Consider the following 25,114-nt stretch of genomic DNA (forward strand, 5'->3'; position numbering starts at 1 on the left):
AAACAAAAATAAAATACAGAAATTTTTATTTTGTCTGCTTGGGAACAAAGGAAACCTGTTAATCATTCCCATGTCATCCCAAAAGCCCATTACATTGGGTTTCTCCCAAGCAAACGAGCTAGGACAGTCCTGTGCAACAGTTTGGGTTTAGAGGAGGACAGGGTGAAAAGACAGATTCCAGCAGTGCTGAGCATCCGGCTCCCCTAGGAGACCATGAGCTCAACAACAGCCTGTTTTCCTGTTTCAGTGCTTGGAAACAGCAGACTGTTACCAAGGCCACTGGAGAATCGGGGCGAAGCAGCTACATTTCCCCTCACAATCTAAGCTTTCGTTTCTAAAGAGACAAAATGCATTTCACTGGCTGTAATTCCCCCAGTGCAGAAGACTCACCCAATGCACTTAAAGCCTTCACACAGCACTTAAACTTTGTAAAGCCACAAGACAAATGGCATCAGGAGTTTCCATCTTCACTGACTCTTAGCTGCTCTGCATTAGCTGTGCTTAGTTTACTAATCAAACGGTGCGTCCTCTGGCTACCAGCTCTGCAAACTCGGCCTGGGATCTGAGAGGCAAGACGGGTTCTTCCTTATAGCACATCACCCCAAATCCCAAAGATTCCGCAGGCCGGCTCAGGTCTTTAGGGACGCCTTTACAACCTCCCTTGCCTTCAGTGGGCGTGCACAGGCGTAACGGACTATCCCTGTCTCTGGAACCTACCGAACAACTCTGCTGATAATGCACGAGGAATCCAGCTCACTCTCTTTTAGGCTTTGAGTTGTAAGAGCTTATTTTAGTCTCTCATGCCAGCAGAGGTGAATGAGTAAACCTAAGAGCCAGCTGAGTAAGATGGGGTCATGTTCACACACAGCTCCAGAGTAGGACAGGGAGCCCTGGGGAGACCGTCTGCACGGGGTGAATTTCACCCTTTGGGAAAGGTTGTCAAGGGTTTTGCTGGACACACTGGATATAGATTTAAACCAGATTTTTTTAAATATCCTCCTAATGTTGTCCCAGCTGTTGCTGAATTCCTCACACCTGCCTAGCCAAGGGTTGCTGTTCCCTGGCTCCTATATATGGCAGAGGACTCTGTCCATGGTGCCTTTTCCTGGCAAGGCCAGACCACAGTTCTGCCAAAAGCTCTTCCTATGACCTGGGGGCCAGAGAATCCAACCTCTCTTCCTCCACCGCGGGGACATGCAGGCAGCAGCTGTTGCCCCGCGTCAACCAAGTTACAGTAGCATCTAAACAAGAGACTTTATACAAAACAGAGAAAAGCATTTACACTTCGCCTAGTCTGGCAGTGACTGTGGCTAGCCGCACTAGTGCAGGCTCAGAGACTTCGATAGAAAAGGGGAGAAATCAGTAGCTGTGGCTTTCCATGATAAAGCTCTCTCATAGCCACGTCAGTCAGCATTACTTGTCCTTATAGACACTGTCTGTCCAGTGGGCTCTCAAAAATATGCCCCTTGCCTTTGTTCTCTCCCTCAGGTTCAGTGCTTCCTGGAGGAGCCCTCCATCCATCCTCACAACCCCCGGCAGGGAGCCAGTCAAACCCTCTTAAGAATCCTCGGTTTGGGTAATTGTAGTGTTGAGACCTCATGAACATGAGACGTTCTCCACGTAACCACCACCGTCCCATGGCCATTGCCACATTACAGCATCTTTCACTAAGCTTCCTTTGCTCAAACAGTCGGTGCTGCTGCTTCCTTCGCTATACAAATGGGTCAGCATCTTTCATTCTTCAAAGGGAGTGGGCTCATTTCCGATGGCTCCTTGGATCCTGGGCACACACCTTCCCCTTTGCTCCCTTGGGAGTATCTGCACAGACGTCCTTCTTAGAAGAAGAAACATGAGCAGGCTAAATATTTCCCATTCCTCGGCAGGACAACCACTATCTATGCACAAGGATCCCATCACAATGGGTCAGACCACACAGAAGGTTTCATTGTCAGGATATTTGCCAGTTCTCCAGTCACAATCTTCCCAGAACCCTGACAGGCTAATCCTGCCCAGGACTCGTTCCAGGGAGACGAGGCCACACCATCTGGCCATTCCAATCTGAGCATTTCATTCCAACGGGCTTGGCTATGAGCACAATGATATGGACCACAACCCAGCCAAACGGCAGTGCATGAAGAGCATCGATAAATAACAGCTATCGAGTCGGGGGTGGAGTCCAACAGGGCAAGGCAGGGATCAGGCTTATTTTAGGTCTTTACTAATGACTGGAAGGAGGAGTAAATAGCGTGTTAATGGGATTGACAAAGGTTACTAAACTGGCCAGGTTACAAGATCAAGAGGAATAACCAGGAGAAGATAACAAGGTGGGTAAGAGAACAAAAGGAAATTCAACCTGGAAAACACAATTAGCACATTGAGGGGGAAACAACCTGGGACACACGTACCCAGAAAGTGGGAGCAACCTCAAAAATAGGGAGTGACCCATGGGGTGGGAACAGACTGTTCATTAGTTAAGAGCTTTTACAACAACGCTGGTGGCAAAAAGAGCCAATGCAGTTCGGGGCAGCACAGAGACATCTCCCCGCTGGGCAGAGAGAGCATCGTCCCTCTCTATACCCCAGTTGAGAGACTGTACTAGGGTTGCCAACTTTCTAATCACACAAACCAAACACCCCTGCCCCGCCCCTTCTCCGAGGTCCCACCCCTGTCCCACCCCTTTTAAGAGGTCCTGCCCGCCACTCACTCCACTCCCCCTCCCACTGTCGCTTGCTCTCCCTCACCCTCACTCACTTTCACTGGGCTGGGGTGCAGGACAAGGTGAGGCTCCGGGGAGGACCAGAAAGGAGTAGTTCAGGGTGCAGGAGGGGGCTCTGGGCTGGGGCAGTGGGTTGGGGTGCAGGAGGGGGTCCAATAAAAGATATTCCCTCCCACACCTTGTCTCTCTAATACTCTGGGACCAACATGACTACAACATCACTGCATTCAGGGTTATTTCCTTAGTGTTTCTGGTACTATTCAACCTCTACGCACAGCTACTAGGAAAACTGGTGCAGGACTGGGCGTGGAGTGCAGGCTCCGGGAGGGGGCTCAGGGCTGGGGCAGGACTGCGGGCTCTGAAAGGGAGTTAGGGTGCAGGAGGGGGATCGGAGCATGGGCTCCAGCTGGGCAGCATTTACCTCAGGCAGCTTCCAGTCTGCAGCGCAGCAGGGCTAAGGCAGGCTCCCTGCCTGCCCTGGCTCTGCTCAGCTCCCAGAAGTGGCCAACATGTCCGGCCTCTAGGCGGAGGGACCAGGGGGGCTCTACAGACCTCCTGCACCCACAAGCACTGTCCCCACAGCTCCCACTGGCGTGGTTCACGGCCAAAGGTAGCTGTGCAGCTGGCGCTGAGGGCAGGGACAGCGCACAGAGCTTCCCTGATTGACCCTCCACCAAAGGGCTGCAGGGACATGGTGGCCGCTTCCAGAAGCTGAGTGGAGCCAGGGCACAGGGGGCCTGCCTTAGCCCTGCTGCGCTGCCAACTTTTAAACAGGACTTTTAACAGCCTGATCGGCGGTGCTGACTGGAACTGGCAGGAACCCTTTTCAACTGGGCGTTCCGGTCGAAAACCGACGCCTGGTAACCCTAGACCGTACCTGGAATCCAGCTTTCATTTCTAAACACATTGGTGCCAGCATTAGTGAGCAGGTGTGAGGAATTATGGGAAGAGCAGGCAAAGCAATCCGGTGTGTCGGGGCTGATTTATGAGCGAAGACTGAAAGCTTTAGTGGCCAGGTCCTCAGGCCTGGCATCTGGAGTACGGAGCCCTCAGGAGCTGTGTAGAGCACACGAGCCCAAAGCACACCTTTGTGATTCCCCATCCCCTCCTCAGGGCTGGAGTCAGCGACTCCGCTCCATCTGGGTGCCTGGGGATGACAGCAGGGAGACAGTGAGCATGGGCAGGGCTTATGAGACCCCATGCAGGGGGCAGACTCCTCACTGTTGGCCCGACAGACTAAATGGGCCATGCTCCTGGTTGGCAGCCCCAGCACGGAACCGTCAGCTAGGAGCTGACCATGGAGCCCAGTGTCCCCACAAAGTGATCAGGGAGCTGCCTCTCCCAGCCAATGTACTCACCTTGTCTTTCATCTTCGGGACCCTCCCTGGTCATCCGTTGTCTCCCCCACATGGTGGCCACAGCCATAGCATCTGCTTCCCCCAGAGGCAGAGAGGGAGACCAGGAGCATGTGTCTGTTTTATTTTGGGGGTGGGTTACTCCATTGCTTAAGTTGCCACATGTTTCTGGTGCTATCCCTCCATTAGAGGGACATTCTGTACTCAGCTCTGGCCTTAAACCCTTCCTTCCCTTCCCCTCCCCTTGTCCTCAGACTGGCTCTGGACCCTTGTCCCCCTCACGAGCCTGCAAGAACACTCCCAGCTCTACCCTGCTTCCTCCCCCTCCACACATCTCCCACCCAGGAAAGTCCCTGTATGGTGCCAGCTCTCCACTCTACCTCAGGCCGCACAGCATTTTGTGAGACCGCTGATAACTCACCAGTGCTGGGCTCTGAGAATATTTCCACTTCCTCCAAGGGCCCCTGCTCCTCGACACACAGCTCCTCCTCTCGCTTTACCCGGGACACACAGCTTGGCTGGGAAAACGTGCACTCTATTAATGGAAAGAGAAAACAGGCGGCAAGTTGACTTTCTTCTGTGAATCCCCTTTGCCCCCATCGCAGCATCCTTCTGTCCTCCCCTTGCAACAGCCAGCAGGTTCACTCCAAGCTGTATGGCTTTTACACAGGACTTCTTTTTCCACGTCTTCTGCGCCCTCTGCCCCTTTTCATAAGAGCCTTCCCCAGCTCTCTAAAGCAGGAGCCTCTCTCCTACTTCACTCCACACATTCTCTGACAAGCTAGCTACCAAAACACTGCTGTTGCGCATAGCACTCACCGACTGGAGGTTCAGCTGGGATCTCTCTTTCCTCCGAGTTCTCCTGTCCCTTGATGCACGGCTCTTCCTCGCCTTCACTCTGGCAGGTCGCCTCAGGTGTATACACCAGTGAGTCTGTGCACGGGAAAGATAAATCCCATCATGTTGTTCCAACATCTCTACGCTGTAGCTGCTAACAAGTCACTCAGCTGGAGCTGAAAAGCTGCATCTATAGCAGTTCACAAACACCTTTGTTTCCTGCTTAGATATGATGGCGAGGACACCACGGAAAGCCCTACAATAAGGAAAAGATGATGGGTTTACCTGTGCTGGGCTCTGCAGGGATTTCTCTCTCCTCTACGTCTCCCTCCTCCCCCTCGCAGGGCGCTTCCCCTCGTTCAATCCGCGCCAGAAGGTCAGGTTTGGAGAGTGCATAGTCTATTGATGGAGAAACCGATCAGCGTTCCCTGGCTCCAGGCTACATTGAGCAGTGAGAGATTTTAGGCACCCGTCACTGCTCAAAGTGGTGTGTAATGGGAACGAAGCTCCTAGAGAAACAAATGCCTGGTGAGGGAGGAGCAGGGCTGCCTGCTGGAGGTTCAGGGCTCTCCATGCAGAGGGAGAGTGTTATCTTTCAGGCACTAAGTATTAAGCTAATTCCCTAGTTATTAACCTGCAGTCAGGCCAGAGAACCAGCCAGGCCAGAGCCTGTCTACGGGGTAAGCGATGGTTATTTTGCGTCCACAGTTCCTGAGACCAGAATGAGAACCCGCTTGGTTTATTAGTCTCCTACATTAGACCTAAAAGGTGGATTACAAGCACCAGATCCCACCACAAGCTGATTGTCCATCAATCCCTCCCCTTTGTTGAGTTTTTCCCCACCTGGCCCCTGGTCTCTCCTGCCCACTGCCTTTAATCCAGTTCCCATCAAAGCTTGTGAGGTTTCCAGCAGCCCAGGTGTCTCCAACACACAGTTTAGCTAAAGGCCATCAAGTCAATGCCTCCCTAATCAACAGTGCTTGTGTATTACACCAACAGCACATGTAGTCATGCCTCCCTCGAGCTACAAGGATGCCCCTGTGCATTTCATAGACTCATATACTCTAGGACTGGAAGGGACCTCGAGAGGTCATCGAGTCCAGTCCCCTGCCCTCATGGCAGGACCAAATACTGTCTAGACCATCCCCCACCTAACGATTCTCTGCCTCTGGTGTTCTTCCTCTGTTACCCTGTTCAGTGGGAGATTTGACATCAGCACCACACATGGAACATAGCAGGTTTCTGGATGCGTACTGCCAAGTAACTGCAACCATTATCCACAGCCCAAAGGCACTGGAGATGGAGGGACCAGGTCCTCCCTGCATACCTTTCATTCTAGACTGGCACCAATAACAGTGAAAAATGTGCTGACCCACCACCCATCTATGTCACATGCAAATCCATTAGCCCAGTGCTGGAGCTGGCCCATGAATTTCTTAGATTGTAGATTATTTACTAAACAAGTGAGAACCAATATTTACCCAGCGAGATCAGAGACTCATAGTTCCCCTTCATCACGTTCTTGTAAAGCTCTTTCTGCCACTCATCTAAGTTCTGCCATTCTTGCTCAGAGAAGTAAACTGAGTCATTTTCAAATGCCACCGGGACCTGCAATCACAGTGGTTACAGATTCATTCAGCCCCTTTACGGCCCCCCAGTGCCATAAAATCACTTGCCCCTTTCATCTTCTTTAGCATTTAAGAGACTGGTGGGGCGAAAAGGGACACAAGAACATTTCTCATTATTACAATTTGTTTTTACAGTTTCCATAAGAGTTCCAGGTACTGTAGAGAAATCCACAATGCTTTCCCTCCGAATGCCTAGAATTCAAACGCAAACATGAGGAGAGGAACAAAAGGGAGGGGAACGACCACACTCTCTAGAAGAGCATCATTTGTGCTACTTACTGGGAAGCCCATTGTGAATGCCAATGCACTGGTGCCCTCATTCCCACTGAGCAGTATCTTAGAGCGTGTCTACATGGGGCAGAAGCCCATAAGAGCTAGTGCAGAACAGCTATTCGTGCCTTTGTGTAGTGTAGGTTAATCCATTTTGGAAGTGGATTAACCCAGACAGCAAGAAGGCAGTCTTAATGCCGAGTAAGAGCATCCACCTGGGGTACTCTGCTTTTTAGACACACCATATGGCCGAGCATTGTCGTCAGAGGCACCTGATACCAAGTGGAAGTAAGACTGGCGAGCGCCTTCAACTTTCATCATGCACAAACAGACAGAGAGCTGAACGTAGTTCTCAATAGTCCGCGATAAAACACGATTCACACCTGGTCCTTCTAGGCGTCACGTTGAAGAGAACTCTCACATTTCATGACCATCTTACAAAGACAGCAAGTAAGGTCAAAACACGCAACAACCTGCTGGGAAAACTGGCCGGGAAGCCATGGGGCACCAACGCCCAAACGTTACACACTTCAGCCTTGGCACTCTGTTACTCAGCAGTGGAGTGCTGCGCTCCAGCCTGGGCTCGCTCATCTCACATAAAGATTGACGTACAACATAATTCTGCCACGCGTGTTATTTCAGCCATGCTTAAATCTACTCCTCTACCATGACTACCAGCTCTCCGAAATATTGCTCCACCCAGCGTTTGCAGAGAGGAAAGGGTAGCAAAGCTTGTGATGAAATTACGTGATATGCCACATCTGCCACTAATTAAAGACTTGTTTAATCCACCACATGGTCCTCTGCCCTCACGGCGCCCTTTGTGGATAAGTTTACAAAGTGAGGGATTTATGGTAGAGGATGCGTGGCGAGCTTCATGATCCGCAGAGAAAGTGACAAATAACTATCTTGTCTCATATCAGAGGGGTAGCCATGTTAGTCTGGATTTGTAAAAGCAGCAAAGAATCTTGTGGCACCTTATAGACTAACAGACGTTTTGGAGCATGAGCTTTCGTGGGTGAATACCCACTGTGTGAAGTCGGTATTCACCCACAAAAGCTCATGCTCCAAAATGTCTGTTAGTCTAATACGACGAAGTGGGTATTCACCCACGAAAGCTCATGCTCCAAAACGTCTTTTAGTTTATAAGGTGCCACAGGATTCTTTGCTATCTTGTCTCAGACCCCACTCAACACCAACCCGGGTTTGATTTACTGCGAAGGCAATGGTGCCTTGTGAATCGGTTTCATACTGGACATGGAATTTGTGGTACAGCAGAATTTCGGTGGCATTTTAGAGACAGTCCATTAGGTTGATGTGGGCAGCCACAAACCATGACACACATTGCTGAGGACAGCAAAATGACTCAACTTCCGGGTGGTTTTCATGTCTTGAACATCATTGATAAGAATCCTGTGGCTTGGCTTGACCAAATTGCATAGGCCAAATAAATACACACCACAGCTATTTTGCAGTAACATCCCCATGTGGACAAGCCCTTACTTCAAGAGTAGTTCCAGTGACTTCAGTGGGACTACTGGTGGATGAAGATACTGCTCAGAGTGAGTAATGGTTTGTGCATCTGCTCCCTTGTGATCAGATACAATACAACGTTCATTTAGCTGATGAATTTAGTTTTATTTACGACACTTCACAGCAGTCAAGATTTTGTAAAGAGTAATGAAAAGGCAATAATCCGAGTTACCCCTGCAGAGCCCTATTCAATATTAAATGAGAAGCAGAGAGAGGCTGACACCTGCGAGTGAGTTAAAATAAATAGCACAAACCTCAATGACAATTTAAAAATTGAATAAAGCTTCCAAATTCCTTCAAGCAAACTATTTGGCCTATGGACTGCACACACTGTTCAGGCCATACTTGCAGAGCACTAACCAACTTACCCCAAATGTATTTGGTTTGTAGTATTTACAAAGTCCACTGGCTACTGCTGTAGAGTTTATAAATGTGGCAAGATCAAAAAGATTATAAAGTCCACAGACACAACATGGTGCTTTCAGAGTCACTCCAGTTTCTATCATTATAGAACATATTGCACTAGAGCTCACAGAGGAAAACAAATAGATATGGGGTTTCTACACCAAGTTGTGTAAGAGATCAACTTACAAAAATAAAGACTCCTTGAAGAAAAGGTTCCTCTCTCAAAATCAGTGGGCCCATTTAACACTAGACTTTCCCAGAAAACCCCTCTGCTGCCAACAGGCCACGTATACAAAATTTCAGGCATAAAGGCATTTGGGAATGTTAGACTCAGGGTGGTAATAATTAGAGAGATCATGAAAACTGTTTTACTACAGTTCTTGAATATTATTAGCTACATCATTACCTTGGGGATTTCCCCCTTGGTGCCTGGGGGGAGCCTCAGGATCCAGAAGTTCCTGTTCTTCAGCAGGTTCTCCACGTTCTCCAGCCTCCTCTGCAGCAGCCCGTACTCCTGGATCAGAGTTCCCAGCGCAGCCCATTTACTCTCCATTTGGTTCCCAAAATCCACTACTGTTTTCTCGCAGTCAAAGTATTTCTTTTCTGTTGTCACTGTTCTACGCTCCAGATTCAGTAACCGCGTGGCATGAGAATCAACCTTCTTTTCCACTGCTTGAATTGCAGCTAGAACAGTCCAAAGCGAAATCTCTGCAGAGTCTGGCTTTGTCTCTTTAGCAGAAGTTTGCTGAGGAACAGTAGAGGGCTGGAAAGGTGTCCACTGCTGGGACTCCATGTCCCACTCCTGATCCTGTTCACAAGAAGAGAAACTGAGATCAAGTTGTGGTCCCATCACCATCTGTCACACCCAGCTACACAGAGAAAGTGAAAGAACGGCTCACCACGGGCTGCTTAGCACTTTCTATGCCTGGATGTTTATTTTTATAGGGTCACACTCCAGATGTGATCATAACAAGCATGTTAATACTATTATAGAACTAATTTGCTAGTTTTATAACTGACAGTTTAGACTGCATTGGGCTGAAGCTTGATAGCTGCATTGCACAGACAATCGCCATGTTTTACTAATATTTGGAACTGATCCTTGTTTTCAGCAATGTCCCATTACACCAGTAGTTCTAAGACTTCTGTACTGGTGATCCCTTTCACATAGGAAGCCTCTGAGTACGACCCCCCCTTACACATTAAAACACACTTTTTTATACATTTAACACCATTATAAATGCTGGAAGCAAAGCGGGGTTGGGGATGGAGGCTGACAGCTCGCGACCCCTCATGTAATAACCTCGCAACCCCCCGAGGGGTCTCGACCCCGTTTGAGAACCCCTGCGTTATACCATTAGGGAAGCATAAAGGGGCCTTAACTGTTAACGAGGATCAGGTTTTTTTAATTAGCTTTAAACAATTTTCACTTCCAAAATGGCTCTTAAGCAGTTTCAGGCGCTCTTTTTTTTTTCCTCCTTTGCCTTGGTAACTGCATCTTTTCCTAACCCAGTATTTTTCCTGTGCTGGTGACTTTTGCTTTATATTTCAAGATATTCAGTTTATGCTGGTTTGTAATGTACCCGATGCACATATCCAGCAACTCTTTCTCTGGCAAGAGTCAATAACATGCAACTACAAAATGTTACCACTGATACTGTCGCGTAACTCAGGCCTAATGTCACACCAGAGAAAGGGAAAGTGATGTGTGTGTGTATCATATTGAAAAAAGAAACCCTCAGCATTAAACTCTGACATTTTCGCAGTGTCTTTCATCGGAAGATTCAGACCTCAAGGCACTTTTCGGGCTATTCAACCACTGTAGTAATTTGGAAACAAAATGCAGAGTAAGCACTGCCGTTAGCAGATAAATTCTGCTCTCAGTTACACCAATATGAATGTAGAGTAACTCCACAGAAGTCAATGGAGTTACTCTGGATTTGCACCAGGATAAATGAGAAGAAATTATCCTCCTGTTTGAAGGATCATGCTTGGTGTTAGTGACAACACTGAGCACTGGAACTTAACTCCTTTTCCAGGCAGGCCATATCTACACCACACAATTAACTCGACCTAAGTTAGGACTTGTCTCCACTACCAGATCAACGCTCAGAGATGGATTTAGCAGGCCTAGTGAAGACCTGCTAAATCGACGGCAGAGCGCTCTCGGGTTGACCGTGGTACTCCAGCTCTCTGAGAAGATCTCAGAGTAGCAGCTGTGTTAGTCTGTATCCGCAGAAAGAACAGGAGTACTTGTGGTACCTTAGAGACTAACAAATGTATTTCAGCATGAGCTTTCGTGAGCTACAGCTCACTTCTTCGGATGCATAGAATGGAACACACAGACAGGAGATATTTATGCATACAGAGAACATGAAAAAAACTTTTGAAAAAACCTTCTATGGGTCATCTTAATTATCACTTCAAAAGTTTTTTTTTTCCTCCTGCTGACGATAGCTCATCTCAATTGATTAGACTCTTCCAGTTGGTATGCATACTTCTACCTTTTCATGTTCTCTGTACGTATAAATATCTCCTGTCTGTGTGTTCCATTCTGTGCATCCGAAGAAGTGAGCTGTAGCTCACGAAAGCTCATGCTGAAATAAATTTGTTAGTCTCTAAGGTGCCACAAGTGCTCCTGTTCTTTCTCTGAGAAGAGTAAGGGAAGTTGACCAGAGCAGTTAAACACTGGAATAAATTGCCTAGGGAAGTTGTGGAATCTCCATCTCTGGAGATATTTAAGAGTAGGTTAGATAAATGTCTATTAGGGATGGTCTAGACAATATTTGGTCCTGCCATGAGGGCAGGGGACTGGACTCGATGACCTCTCGAGGTCCCTTCCAGTCCTAGAGTCTATGAATCTATGAATCTATGAACGTCTCCCATCGACACAGCGAAGCGAAGACACCGGGGTCAGTCGAACTAAGCTACGTCGACTCCCGCTACGTTATTCACACAGCAGCTGGAGTAGCGTAACTTAGGTCGACTGACCCCCTTAGTGAAGACAAACCCTTAGGTAGACGTACAGCAACCGCAGTAATTACTGCGTTTTTCACGTCCACGCTACCCTCCTTCTGTCAGTGGGGCACATCCTCACCAGGAGAGCTTGCACTGACTTGAGAGGGGCAGGCTGGGGGAGTGAGAGCCCAGATGCCACCCAGGCTCTCAGCTCCCAGCAGAAGGAGCGCTATGCAGAGTGGGAAGATGAGAACCCAGGCGGCAGCCAGGCTCCAGCTGGGAGCTCTATGCGGAGTGGGGAGATGAGAACCCAGGCGGCAGCCAGGCTCCAGCTGGGAGCTCTGTGCGTAGTGGAGTCAGACAGCCTGGGTTACAGCTGGGAGCTCCGTGCGTAGCGGGGTCAGAGAGCCCGGGTTACAGCTGGGAGCTCCGTGCATAGCGGGGTCAGAGAGCCCGGGTTACAGCTGGGAGCTCCGTGCATAGCGGGGTCAGAGAGCCCGGGTTACAGCTGGGAGCTCCGTGCGTATTGGGGGGTCAGAGAGCCCGGGTTACAGCTGGGAGCTCCGTGCGTATTGGGGGGTCAGAGAGCCCGGGTTACAGCTGGGAGCTCCGTGCGTAGCGGGGTCAGAGAGCCCGGGTTACAGCTGGGAGCTCCGTGCGTAGCAGGGTCAGAGAGCCCGGGTTACAGCTGGGAGATCTGTGCGTAGCGGGGTCAGAGAGCCCAGGTTACAGATGGCTCCAGCCGGGAGCTCTGTGCGTAGCGGGGTCAGAGAGCCCGGGTTACAGCTGGGAGCTCTGTGTGAAGTAGGATCAGAAAGTCTGGGTTACAGCTGGCTCAAAGTGGGAGCAATGTGGGGAGCCCACAGCCCGGTCTCTCAGCGCAGCGCAGTGAGGCTCCAGCTGTCAGCACTTCTGGGGCTCACAGCTGGAAAAAAACACTTTCCCTCCCCTCCACCCCCACGCTCAATTTCAAAACAGGGACTTTACCAGCAGTGAAACTGCCATTCTTGTCAACTTCACAGCTCCAGCGGTCAGTCACCCTGGCAGCCAACAGGCGATGCAAGTAATGCAGTGTCTATACAGACACTGTGTCACCCAAACTATGTCGACCTAAGCCTTATGCCAATCCTTCAGTGGATTTACTAGGTCGGAGTAACAGGCGAGTTACAGCAGCGGGAGGAACACTATAGCATGTACACTTACAGTTAGGTTGATGTAAGCTGAATTAACGCTGTAGTGTAGACATGTCCAAACATCACATACCCCCAAACTAATTTTAACAGGTTTCTGAAAAAATGGGAGAAATCTATAGCCATACTAGAAAATTACAGTTCTGTTCAATTTCTTTTAGTAAGAAAACAAACTAAAATAAATTCAGCTGGCTTTTCACAAACATTTGTACAGTATATAGGCATAGCACAGTATTAGCTATGAGCATGTGTTTAATTCTGTGTCTATTGTCTCATAATTCTTTTTCTTGAAAGGAATGTTCACTCATAAGCTCAATGTTTTGTTAAGTATATCAGAAGCAGGAAGCCTACTAAACAATCAGTGGGGCCACACTAGATGATTGAGGAACACTCAAGGAAAACAAGGCCATTGCAGAGAGGCTAAATGAATTCTTTGCATCAGTCTTTACTGCAGAGGATGTGAGGGAGATTCCCACACCTGAGTCACTTTTTTTAGATGACAAATCTGAGATGTCAGTAGAGGAGATTTTGAAACAAAACTGATAAGTTAAACAGTAATAAGTCACCAGAACCACATGGTATTCATACAAGAGTTTTGAAGGACATCAGATATGAAATTACAGAATTATTAACTGTGATATGTAACCTATTGCTTAAATCATCTTCTGTACCCGATGACTGGAGAATAGCTAATGTGACGCCAATTTTTAAAAAAGACTCCAGTGGCGATCCTGGCAATTACAGACCAATAAGCCTAACTCCAGTACCAGGCAGACTGGTTGAAACTATAGTGTGAATTGTAGGGGAAGAGTCAACACAGTTTTTTTAAAAGAAAATCATGCCTCACCAATGTATTAGAATTCTTTGAGTGGGTCAACAGCCATGTGGACAAGGGTGATCTACTGGATATAGTGCAGTTGGAATTTCAGAAAGCCTTTGACGAGGTCCCTCACCAAAAGCTCTTATGCAAAATAGGCAGTCATGGGATTAGAGGGAAGGTGCTCTCATGGATCAGTAACTGGTTAAAAGATAGGAAACAAAGGGCAGGAATAAATGGTCAGTTTTCAAAGTGAAGAAATGTAAATAGCAGAGTCCCCCAAGGATCTGTACTGGGACCAGTGCTGTTCAACATATTCATTAATGATCTGGAAAAAGGGGTAAACAGCCAGGTGGCAAAGTTTGCAGATAATACAAAATTACTCAAGAGAGTTAAGTCCAAAACTAACTGTGAAGCGTTACAAAGGGACCTCACAAAACTGGGTGACTGAGCAACAAAATGGCAGATGAAATTCAAAGTTGATAAATGCAAAGTAATGCACATGGGAAAACATAATCCCAACTATACATATAAAATGATGGGGTCTAAATTAGCTGAAATCACTCAAGAAAGAGATTTGGAGCATCATGGATAGTTCTCGAAAACATCTTCTCTACGTGCAGTGTCAGTCAAAACAGCTATCAGAATGTTAGGAACCATTAGATGATAAAACAGAAAATATCATAATGCCATTATATCCATCGATGACATCCACATCTTGAATACAGGGAGAACTTCTGGTTACCCCATCTCAAAAAAGACATATTAGAACTGGAAAAGGTACAGAAAAGGGAAACAAAAATGATTGGGGTATGGAAAAGCTTCTGTATGAGGAGAAAATAAAAAGACTGGGGCTGTTCAGTTTAGAAACAAGACAACTAAGGGGGGATATGAGAGAGGTCTATAAAATCATGACTGGTGTGGAGAAAGTACATAAGGACGCGTTATTTACCCCTTCACGTAACACAAAAACCAGACGCCTTCCAATTGAATTAACAGGCAGCAGGTTTAAAACAAACAAAAGGAAGTATCAGAGAGGTAGCCGTGTTAGTCTGGATCTGTAAAATCAGCAAAGAGTCCTGTGGCATTTTATAGACTAACAGATTATAGACTAACAGTGCACAGTCAACCAGTGGAACTCATTGCCAGGGAATGTTATGAAGGTCAAAAGTAGAACTGGATTCAAAAAATGATTAGATAAGTTCATGGAGGATAGGTCCATCAATGGCTTTTAGTGAAGATGGTCAGGGAGACAATCCCATGCTCTAGGTGTCCCTACATCTCCGACTGACAGAAGCTGGGACTAGACAACAGTAGATGGATCACTAGATTATTACCTGGTCTGTTCTTTCCCTCTGAAGCATCTGGCACCAGTACCACTGTTGGAAGACAAGCTACTGGGCTAGATTGGTTCATTGGTCTGACCCACTATGACAACAGGAGTCTGGTGGCACCTTAAAGACTAACAGATTTATTTGGGCATAAGCCTTCATGGGTAAAAAGCCCATTTCTTCAGACTAGGTTCTTCAGTTGCATCTGAAGAAGTGGGTTTTTTATCCACAAAAGTTTAGGCCCAAATAAATCTGTTAGTCTTTAAGGTGCCACCAGACTCCTCGTTGTTTTCGTGGATACAGACTAACATGGCTACTGCTGATACTCGACCCACTATGGCCAATCTTAAGTAGTAGGTTTCTGTTGAATTTGTGGAACAACATGGAATTATTTTGGGGTCAAAACAGCACTTGTAAATTCTCACAAATGCTTAGCAAATGTTGCTTATCTTGTACTTCAAAGGAACCAAGAATAAATTTGGGGTCAAATCATGAGCTTCAAGGGGAACAGCAGGTGCTCAGCAACTCTTAGTACTTGTCCCCTTGCTGGAGATGTGGTTTTACTTTTCAAAACAATCCTGGCGCATTTTCAACTCAATTCTCTTTGCCTGACAAACACAAACCTCTTCCACACGTGACTGCTCCCACTGACAATGGGATGCGGCGTAAGGATTTCTCATGTGAGTAAGAGATGCACGATCTAGCACGTGTTGAGTTTAATACGATTAATAAAAACATGGCTTAGACAGAGAATCAAAATGTAATCACAGTACTAAATATAATTTACATGACATTAGTCTACCTCCCTCCCAGAGGGCTATGCAACCATTTTTGGTACACATGGAAACAACACTTTAAAATTCTATATAACACCAACATGGAGTGGCTTTACCGCATTCCCAGAAAACAGTCTATTCCTCTGGGGAATAGTCTCCCAGGAAAGGGCTGGGAGCGCTGTTGCTTGGGAGGCTGGAGCCAAGACTGCACAAAGGCCTAGGTATGGGAATGGACAATATGATTGTATTGTTCTTTCCCATTTCCATGATCCAGATTTGCCTGGTGGTTTATTTTTCCTGTATGAGTTCCAACCACTTTGGCCAGACTTGTGCTTTTTTCTTTTAAATTGGCATTTAATTTCAAAAGCAGTTACAGCTGCTTCCCGGAAACCAATGGCTGACTAGCTCGTGGCGCAGGACACCCCACCAGTAACAGGCCAAGGCCCCAGTTCTGCACCCGTGTGATGTGCCAGGTGAATTCAGTGGGGCTCTGTGCCAGACTGGGGCTCTGCACAGGCACCTACAGAGGATCAGGGCCTAGAACAAAAACCATCTCAAATGAACCCCAAGGGGGAACTCTGAGAGATGAAAAAACCCACAGGGAAAACCATGAAAAATGACTATTCAGAGGCCGGCTGTGACCCAGCCCATCCAGTGCCACGGACCCGTAGGCCGCGTGTCCCGCTGGAGAGGGCTGGGCCGGGACAAGCTGAAACGGGCCAGGCTGGGGGATCGCGGGGGGCCCAGCCCCACACTCCGGCAGGACCGTTTTATACTCGCTGGGCTGAGCCGGGGCCTCGCTGGCTTCCTGGGCCGGCCCGCGGCACCCCCCGGATTTACCTTCGGGCCGGTATCAATGAGAATCAGCCCCCCGGCCCGGGCTCAGCCGGGGCTTTCCCGGCCCCTACCTGGGCAGCGGCCCGCTCGGCCATGGCCCTTTGTCCCGGCCCGGGGAGCGCCGCTGCCGCCGAACCCGAGCTCCGCTCCCGCTCCGGGCTGGGCAGAGTCCCGGCCCCGCTGCCGGGCGGAGCAGAGCGAGCGCAGCCGGGAGGGAGGCAGGGAGGGAGCCGCGGCCTGGCTGCGGGGCCGGGAGCGGCGGGCGGAGCGGGGCGGCAGCGGCCCCTGGCGGCCGGGGGGTCGCAGAGCCGGGGGAGGGTCTCCCAGCCTGGCTGCCCTGGGCGCGCGGCCCCGTGATCCCCCCGCTCCCCTCAGCGGGCCCCCGGCCCCGGCTCACCCGCACCTCGCCTCCCCCCGCCGGGGCCAGCGGCTGCCCCCGGGGCTGGGCCTCATCCCCCGCCTTTACCCCCCCTGCCCCCCATGCCGGGAAACCCGCCCACCTGCTGCCCGCAGGACGGGGCTTGGGGGGGGGGGGGGCTGCACAGCAGGGATCCTCCTGTCCTGCTCGCCCCCTTTCCAGGGAATTACCCCCCCCCCACCAGGCCGGCTTTGGGAGGTGCAGGGCCCAATTCGAATACCCGCCAGCAGGCCAGGTCTTGGGCGGCACTTTGGCCTCAGGTCCTTCACTCGCTTCGGGTTTTCCGCGGCACCGAAGACCCAGAGCAAGCGAAGGACCTGCTGCCAAATGCCACCAAAGACCCGGACCACCGCCAGGGGAGTAAAAATTACAAAGGGAGGTGCTCTTCTTTAGGGCGCGGGGCCCTTGTAAGCACGAGGCCCAATTCGGGGGAATTGCGGGAATTGGCCTAAAGCCGGCCCTGCTCCCCACCCTGATGCGCGCAGCGTGTGCCACTGGCAGGCTCATCTGAGAGACTCCGGGGGCAACAGCTGGCCACAGCAGAATTGCAGGGAGCTTCCCCTCATAAGCATCGCATCATAGAAATGGGGGGCTGGAAGGCACCACAAGAAGTCATCAAGTCCAGCCCCCTGGGCTGTGGCAGGACCAAGTAACCTAGACCAAGGAGTCCCAAACTTCATTGCACCGTGACCCCTTTCTGACAACAGTTACTACATAACCGCAGGAGGGTCACCAGGCAGCAGGAATCGGGCATTGGCAAGTCTAAACACCAGCCCTGGTGACCCCATTAAAATAGAGTCCTGACCCACAGTTTAAGAACCACTGGCCTAGACCATCCGTCAGGTGTTTGTCCAACTTGTTTTTAAAAGCTTCCAATGATGGAGACTCCACGACTTCCCCTGGGAGCCTATTCCCCAGCTTAAATAACCTTAGCCCTAGAAAGCTTTTCCTGAATACCTACCCTAAATCTCCCTTGCTGAAGATTAAGTCCATTGTGTCTTGTCCTACCTTCAGTGGACAGGGAGAACAATTGATCCCCATCCTCTTATCTAACAGCCCTTAAGGTAGACTGTTACCAGGTCTGCCCTTGGTCTTCTTTTCTCAAGACTAAACATGCCCTTTCCACATAGGTCAGGTTTTATAAACCTTTTATCATTTTTGTTGCTCTCCTCTGGACTCTTTCCCATTTGTCCAGCTCTTTCCTAAATTGTGGCACCCAGAATTGGACACAGTACTCCAGGTGGGACCTCCCCTGTGCCAAGTAGAGCAGGACAATTACCTCCCATTTCTGATGTGACACTCCTGTTAATACTCCCCAGAATCATATTAGCCTTTTTTGCAGATGAATCACATTGACGAGCCATATTCAGTTTGTGATCCACCATAACCCCCAGAACCTTTTCAGCAGCACTACCGCCCAGCCAGTTAGTCCCCATTATGTGGTTGTGCATTTTATTTTTCCTTCCTTTACACTTCTCTTTATTGAATTTCATCTTGTTGAATTCAGACCAGTTCTCCAATTTGTCAAGGTCATTTTGAAATTTAAACCTGTCCCCCAAGGTGCTTGCATCCTTTCCCAGCGCAGTGTCATCTCAAATTTTATAAGCATACTCTCCACTCTATCATCCAAGTAATGAAAATATTGAATAGTACTGGACCCAGGCTTGAGTCCTGTGGGACCTCTCTAGATACACGCTCCCAATATGACAGAAAACCATTGGTAACTGCTCTTTGAGTACAGTATTTCAACCAGTTTTGCACCCCCCTTATAGTCATTTCATCATTCTAGACCAATTTCCCTAGTTTGCATATGAGAATGTCATGTGGGACTGTGTCTAAAGCCTTACTGACATCAAGGTATATCACACCCACTGCTCCCCATCCACTAGATCAGTATCCCTGTCAAAGGAGGAAATTAAGTTGGTTTGGCATGATTTGTTTGTGACAAGGCCATACTAACTATTCCTTATAACCAACCCTATTGTCCTCTGGATGCTTCTAAATTCATTAACCATTTGCTCAAGTATCTTTCCAGGTACTGAAGTTCAGCTGAGTGGTCTATAATTCCCTGGGTCCTCCTTGTTCCCCTTTATAAAGAGAGATACTGTGTCTGCCCTTCTCCAGTATTTTGGACCTTTCCCGTCCTCCAGTTCTCAAAGATAATTGCTACAGTTCTAAGATTGCTTCAGCTAGTTCCTTAAGTACCCTAGACTGAATTTCATCAGGCCCTGCTGATTTGAATATATCTAACTTATCTAAATATTTTTAACCTGTTCTTTCCCTATTTTGGCTTGTATTCCTTCCTCCTCGTTAATATTGTGTTTACTGAGGGACCATCTCCACTCATTGATATATTTTGCTTTCCACAACCAAATCCCTGTACAACTTTTCATGAGTGATGTACGTGAGTGTTCAGCTTCTAATATCTAAACTGTATTGCTAAATCTATTCACATAAATTGGGGTTATTGTTGATTATGCACTCTATGTATCAGATGTCTTTTAAAAACAAACTTTGTATTTGTGGCTGATCTAAGCACTATACCCAGCTGTACAGAGCCTTTTCCCAACCTCTGTATTATATACTTTTTTTAACATTAGCTTTAAAATTTTTAAATCCGGTCACCATTAATCTTTTTAGTGAAGACTGAAGCACAATAGGCATTAAGCGCCTCAGCTTTCTTGATTTCATCAGTTATTGATTAGCTCTCCTTTCCCACTAAGTAGAGAACCTACACTTTCTTTCCTCTTTCTCCTAATGTATTTAAAGAACCATTTTTATTGCCATTTTTGTTCCTTGCCAGGTGTAACTCATTTTGTGCCTTTAGCCTTTCTGATTTTGTCCCTACAGACTTGTGCTGTTTTATACTCTTCCTTATCAATTTAACCATGTTTCCACTTTTTGTAGGATCCTTTTCTGATTTTCAGGTCCTTGAAGAGGACTATTTTTACTATTCTTCCTATCTTCACTTTGCAACAGAATAGTCTGCAGTTGTGCCTTTAATATTGTCTCCTTGAGGAACTGCCAGCTCTCCTGAACTCCTTTTTCCCTTTGATTTTCTTCCCCTGATAACACTGGTCTACAATTTTTGAGAAGTCGTCTGCTTCAGAGATAAAATGTGATATTTATTATGTATTTTGATGTGGTGAATTCAAATATGACAATTAAAACAACTGATTGGCTACTGTTTCTAAGATATTTAAGTTTTTACATTTTATGTCTATGTATATTGTGTAGATAGTAGAGTTTTAATCATAAATTGTAAACCTAGGTCTTTGCATGTGTTTATGGTTGCTTTACATGATAATATTTCACCTGTCCTGTTTATGTAACACTTTAAAAATCAGCAAAAGGGTTATATAAATAAAATTTATTATGAAACAAAAGGCAAAAAACTATTATGTACATAGTTTAGTCCTATTCAGTGTCTACTCGGCGCTTCTTGGCTTGTCTCATAAATGGAGCATCTCTCGTCACTGTCCAGCAATAGTCTGCAAGCATGGTTGGGCTCCATTTGCCCTGATTGCCTGCCAGGAGATTCCACTGCTGTAGTCTGGAGCCCAACAGCTCTGCCTTACTCTTGGGTAGTTCCAAATCCCTGACAAGGTCATTCAGTTCACCTTGTGTTATGAGGTGTGGTTCAGAGGAGGAGGATGGGAGAAAATGTGGGTTCTGTGACATTGATGGTTCAGGACCAGAAGTTTCATCCTCTTCCTCCTCCTTGTCTGACTCAAGTGAGAATGATTCTGGTGCATCAGGAACCGGCAGTCCTTCTCCGTGGGGTACTGGGCGTATAGCTGATGGAATGTTTGGATAATGCACAGTCCACTTTTTCTTCTTTGACACACCTTTCCCAACTGGAGGCACCATTCAGAAGTAACAATTGCTGGTATGATCTGTTGGCGCTCTCCAAATCATTGGCACTGCAAAAGGCATAGATTTCCTTTTCCTGTTCAACCACTGGTGAAGATTTGTTGCACAAGTGTTGCAGCATATGTGTGGGGTCCACCTCTTGTCCTGATCTCCAATTTTGCAGCCAAAATAAAGGTGATAGGCTTTCTTAACCATAGTGGTTATACTGCGCTTTTGTGATGCAAAAGTCACTTCACCACAAACATAGCAGAAGTTATCTGCACTGTTCACACAAGTATGAGGCATCTCTGCTCACTTTGGCTAAACAGGAATGTGTCCCTTTGCAAAATCAAACACTGACAAATAAGAGAGCACAACACTGTATGATTTCTAGAGCTGATATAGGGCAATTTGTTCAGCAGAGTGATGTAAGCTTCGTTATGATTGCATCATCCATGACTTCTAGGAATACCATGATGCAATTCATATCATGTATGATGCAATACCAGCTTCAGATTGCATCATTCATTGTTTTGCCTAAAAAGTACTGTCCAAACCCAGTCATAGATTTATTCATAGATCCAGTCAAAGATGTATTTTAGTCATTTCTGGTTTAAATTGAGATCCCTTCCCTTTATAACTCACTTATCCTCCGCCATTCCCAAGTCAAGAGTCGTATATACTGACCCAATAGCATATCTTGAAAACTAGAGCCAATCAACAATTTTAAGCATCATTTTTGTTCTCGGTGACCCAGAATTAGTAAAGTTGGACTACATTTATTTCAGAAGCATTTTGGCTGTAGAGCAGTGTAACTTACCTACCAGTTCTCTGAGTTTGATGAAGTCTCTTTTTTCAAAGCATATAAATAGCAACCCAGTATCATAGCTCTGCTGCCATCAGTTGCCACACTTGGTGGAAGGGCATCCCTCCACCACATTGTTTGTTATTCTGAGTCACTGCATCACATCTAAAATTATACTGTAAACTCTTCAGGGCAGGAGCCTTCTCTACATTCCTTCTGTGAAGTGTCTAGTACACTTTTATGCTGTTTAAATAACAAAGCTGTACTGTACAGAGTAATTTGCAAAAGGGGAAGAGAAACTGAGGCACAAATAATTAAGTGACTTGGCTACAGTAACTCTCCAAGCCAGTAGCTGAGGCAGGAGTAGAACCCAGGTCCCTGGAATCCCACTGAGACACTGCCTTCATGGAAGCATAGAATTGAATCCTAGAATATTAAGGTTGGAAGGGACCTCAGGAGGTATCTAGTCCAACCTCAACTAAATCATCCCAGTCAGGGCTTTGTCAAGCCTGACCTTAAAAACCTCTAAGGAAGGAGATTCCACTACCTCCCTAGGTAACCCATTCCAGTATTTCACCACCCTCCTAGTGAAAAAGTTTTTTCTAATATCCAACCTAGACCTCCCCCACGGCAACTTGAGACCATTGCTCCTTGTTCTGTCATCTGCCACCACTGAGAACAGCCGAGCTCCATCCTCTTTGGAACCCCCTTTCAGGTAGTTGAAAGCAGCTATCAAATCCCCCCTCGTTCTTCTCTTCTGCAGACTAAATAATTCCAGTTCCTTCAACCTCTCCTTATGCATCGTGTGCTCCAGCCTCCTAATCATTTTTGTTACCCTCCGCTGGACTCTCTCCAATTTTTCCACATCCTTCTTGTAGTGTGGGGCCCAAAACTGGACACAGTACTTCAGATGAGGCCTCACCAATGTCGAATAGAGGGGAATGATCACGTCCCTCGGTCTGCTGGCAATGCTCCTACTTATAGAGCCCAAAATGCCATTAGCCTTCTTGGCAACAAGGGCACACTGTTGATTCATATCCAGCTTCTCGTCCACTGTAAGCCATAGGTCCTTTTAGGCAGAACTGCTGCCTAGCCACTCGGTCCCTAGTCTGTAGCAGTGCATGGGATTCTTCCGTTCTAAGTGCAGGACTCTGCACTTGTCCTTGTTGAACCTCACTGTTGTCATATGCTTACCGGTGTGGTGCTCTGCTCTGTTCAATGTTGGTATCACTCGGTTGTGTGCGCGTGTTCCCTCTGTGTGCTGCCCCAACTCTGCAGATAGCTGACACAACAGACCTGAAGAGAACCCCCTAATGACCACAGAGTCTAGTAAGGTACGAAGGCACATCGGCCAGGTTTATTGCCGTATTGGACACAATAGTAGTTCCCTGTAGATTTTTACTCTAGCTCAGGACATGCTACGAGAAAGTGCCCTTTGGCAATGGACTCGGCTCAGTCAGTGGCAGGACTTTCCACTGCCCCCTTGGCTGGACAAAGACATTGCCCCAGGGATGCATTCTTATACACAGCCACAAACAAGTTACACATCACTCCTGACGTATGAGGTGCAACCCCTCTACGTAGCAAGGTGCCGCCTCTCACCTTGTACATGTTGGTTCGAACAAAACAACTCTCCATCATGTTATCCTTTTGGCCCTGTCATTGGGATGGGTCAGCCTGTTCCTTGTTATCTGTGTGGAATGTGCCAGTACGTGAATGTTCTGATCTCTAGTGTTCAGTACCTTTTAGGTACGTATCTTCTTGCAGCATCAGCCCTTTCCTTGCCAGCTTCTGTGAGCAGGGTCTGCCTCTGGCTCACAGCTTCACTTTGCTTTATGTTAGCAAAGTCTTGACCATTACTTTAGTTCAGGCCTTAGGCCTCATACCGGGCCTCTGATACCAAGGTTTATATCTTAGGGCCTCCTCTTACTACACTCATCAGATTTCTTTTCGCCCAATCTTCTAATTTGTCTAGGTCGCTCTGTATACTATCCCTACCCTCCAGCATATTTACCACTCCTCTGAGTTTAGTGTCATCAGCAAACTTGCTGATGGTGCAATCCACACCATCCTCCAGATCATTAATGAAGACATTGAACAAAACTGGCCCCAGGACCGACCCTTGGGGCACTCCACTTGACACCAGCTGCAACTAGACATGGAGTCATTGATCACTACCTATTGAGCTAGACTATCTAGCCAGCTTTCTAGCCACCTTATAGTCCATTCATCCAGCCCATACCACTTTAACTTGCTGGCAAGAATACTGTGGGAGACTGTATCAGAAGCTTCCCTCTTGTTAGTTGGAGGGTTGGACAGCTGCTTCTCAGCCACAAGATCCCTTGTGTTATAGGTTTGGGAAAGACATTTGTTTAAAGGTCCACCTTTCTAAGTGTTCTAAAATTAACATGCTTAGTCAGATTGCTTTGAAATTTGGCGTAACTCAGGAGGGTGCAGTCTACAAGTGATGAGCCTACTAAGAGGCCTATATCCCCATCTTTGTAAACTGCCTGTAGAGAAGTTTTTATTTGGTTGGGTTTTTTTGTATGCTGGGCAATGGACGGGTAGGCAAAACTTTCAAAACAAGCTAACTATTTTTTAAAGGTGGGATAGTATATCTTTTAAACAGAATGAGCATCCTCCTCTTTGGTTAAGACAAAACCAAACTGTCTTATTTGTGAGCGGTGGGTAGGAGGAGGAGGCTGTGCTACAGCTTACAGTTTTAAAGGTGCTGCACAGTGAAGAGTTTTATAAAAGGGCAGGGAAATTAATTCTTTGGGGCCACTTCAATGTGATGACAAAGAAAATAGGGAAAAAGTAATTGTTTTGCAGCTAGCTCTGTAAAGTATTGCTCCAGAAGTAAAGATATTGATGTGTTTTGATTATATTACAGGGCTTTGTATCAGTGAAAAAAATATGTTTGGGCTTGAAGTTTTGCACCAGTGCTACTGCACAGTGCAGCCAATAGCTTTGTTCACCCATCATTCCTTTAGGTTTCATGTTTAGTCACTCTGCTCTTCGTTTAGGGTCCGGTGTGTGTCTTGAGGTACTAATGAACAAAGGTTCTTTTTGCTTTTCAGGTAATTCTATAAATAATCACTCAGGCTGCAAAGAGAAGGAATGGGTTATTATGGTAAAAGGGGCGTTATTCAGCAGAAATGACCAGTCTTGCAGTTTTGCCCCAGGATGTATACTCACAACTCCTGATGCTTTTGTAAATGTTATTTATTTACTATTTCTGTCCCCCTGTGAAAAGTGATTAGAAAAACTGGAAAAACAAAAGGGATAATATAATATGTCATGAGGCTGGGGAGAATTTTTGTATGACACGTGGTTCCCCCAGGCTAAAGCAGGGCAGCTACAAAGAACAGGTATAAAACTGTTTA

General features: G+C 47.2%; 1 protein-coding gene across 7 annotated transcripts in view; it reads right to left on the bottom strand.

Annotated features, from left to right (window-relative positions):
• LOC127045844 (zinc finger protein 777-like) overlaps positions 1–25,114 on the bottom strand; it is a 107,576-nt gene that overhangs the window by 15,422 nt on the left and 67,040 nt on the right. For 4 of the 7 annotated variants that reach the window (XM_050942562.1, XM_050942561.1, XM_050942568.1 and 1 more), the window contains exons 2-6: positions 9,151–9,552; positions 6,390–6,516; positions 5,194–5,307; positions 4,891–5,004; positions 4,493–4,606 (exon numbers count right to left, since the gene is read on the bottom strand). In XM_050942562.1, coding sequence (XP_050798519.1) covers positions 4,493–4,606; positions 4,891–5,004; positions 5,194–5,307; positions 6,390–6,516; positions 9,151–9,552 — 871 coding nt within the window. Of the gene's footprint in view, positions 1–4,492; positions 4,607–4,890; positions 5,005–5,193; positions 5,308–6,389; positions 6,517–9,150; positions 9,553–16,724; positions 16,812–25,114 lie in introns of those variants that run through there. The other 3 variants (XM_050942563.1, XM_050942564.1, XM_050942565.1) reach the window with 3 other exon arrangements.

This window comes from Gopherus flavomarginatus, chromosome 2 (genome assembly GCF_025201925.1).
Source record: "Gopherus flavomarginatus isolate rGopFla2 chromosome 2, rGopFla2.mat.asm, whole genome shotgun sequence".
Lineage (NCBI taxonomy): Eukaryota > Metazoa > Chordata > Testudines > Testudinidae > Gopherus > Gopherus flavomarginatus.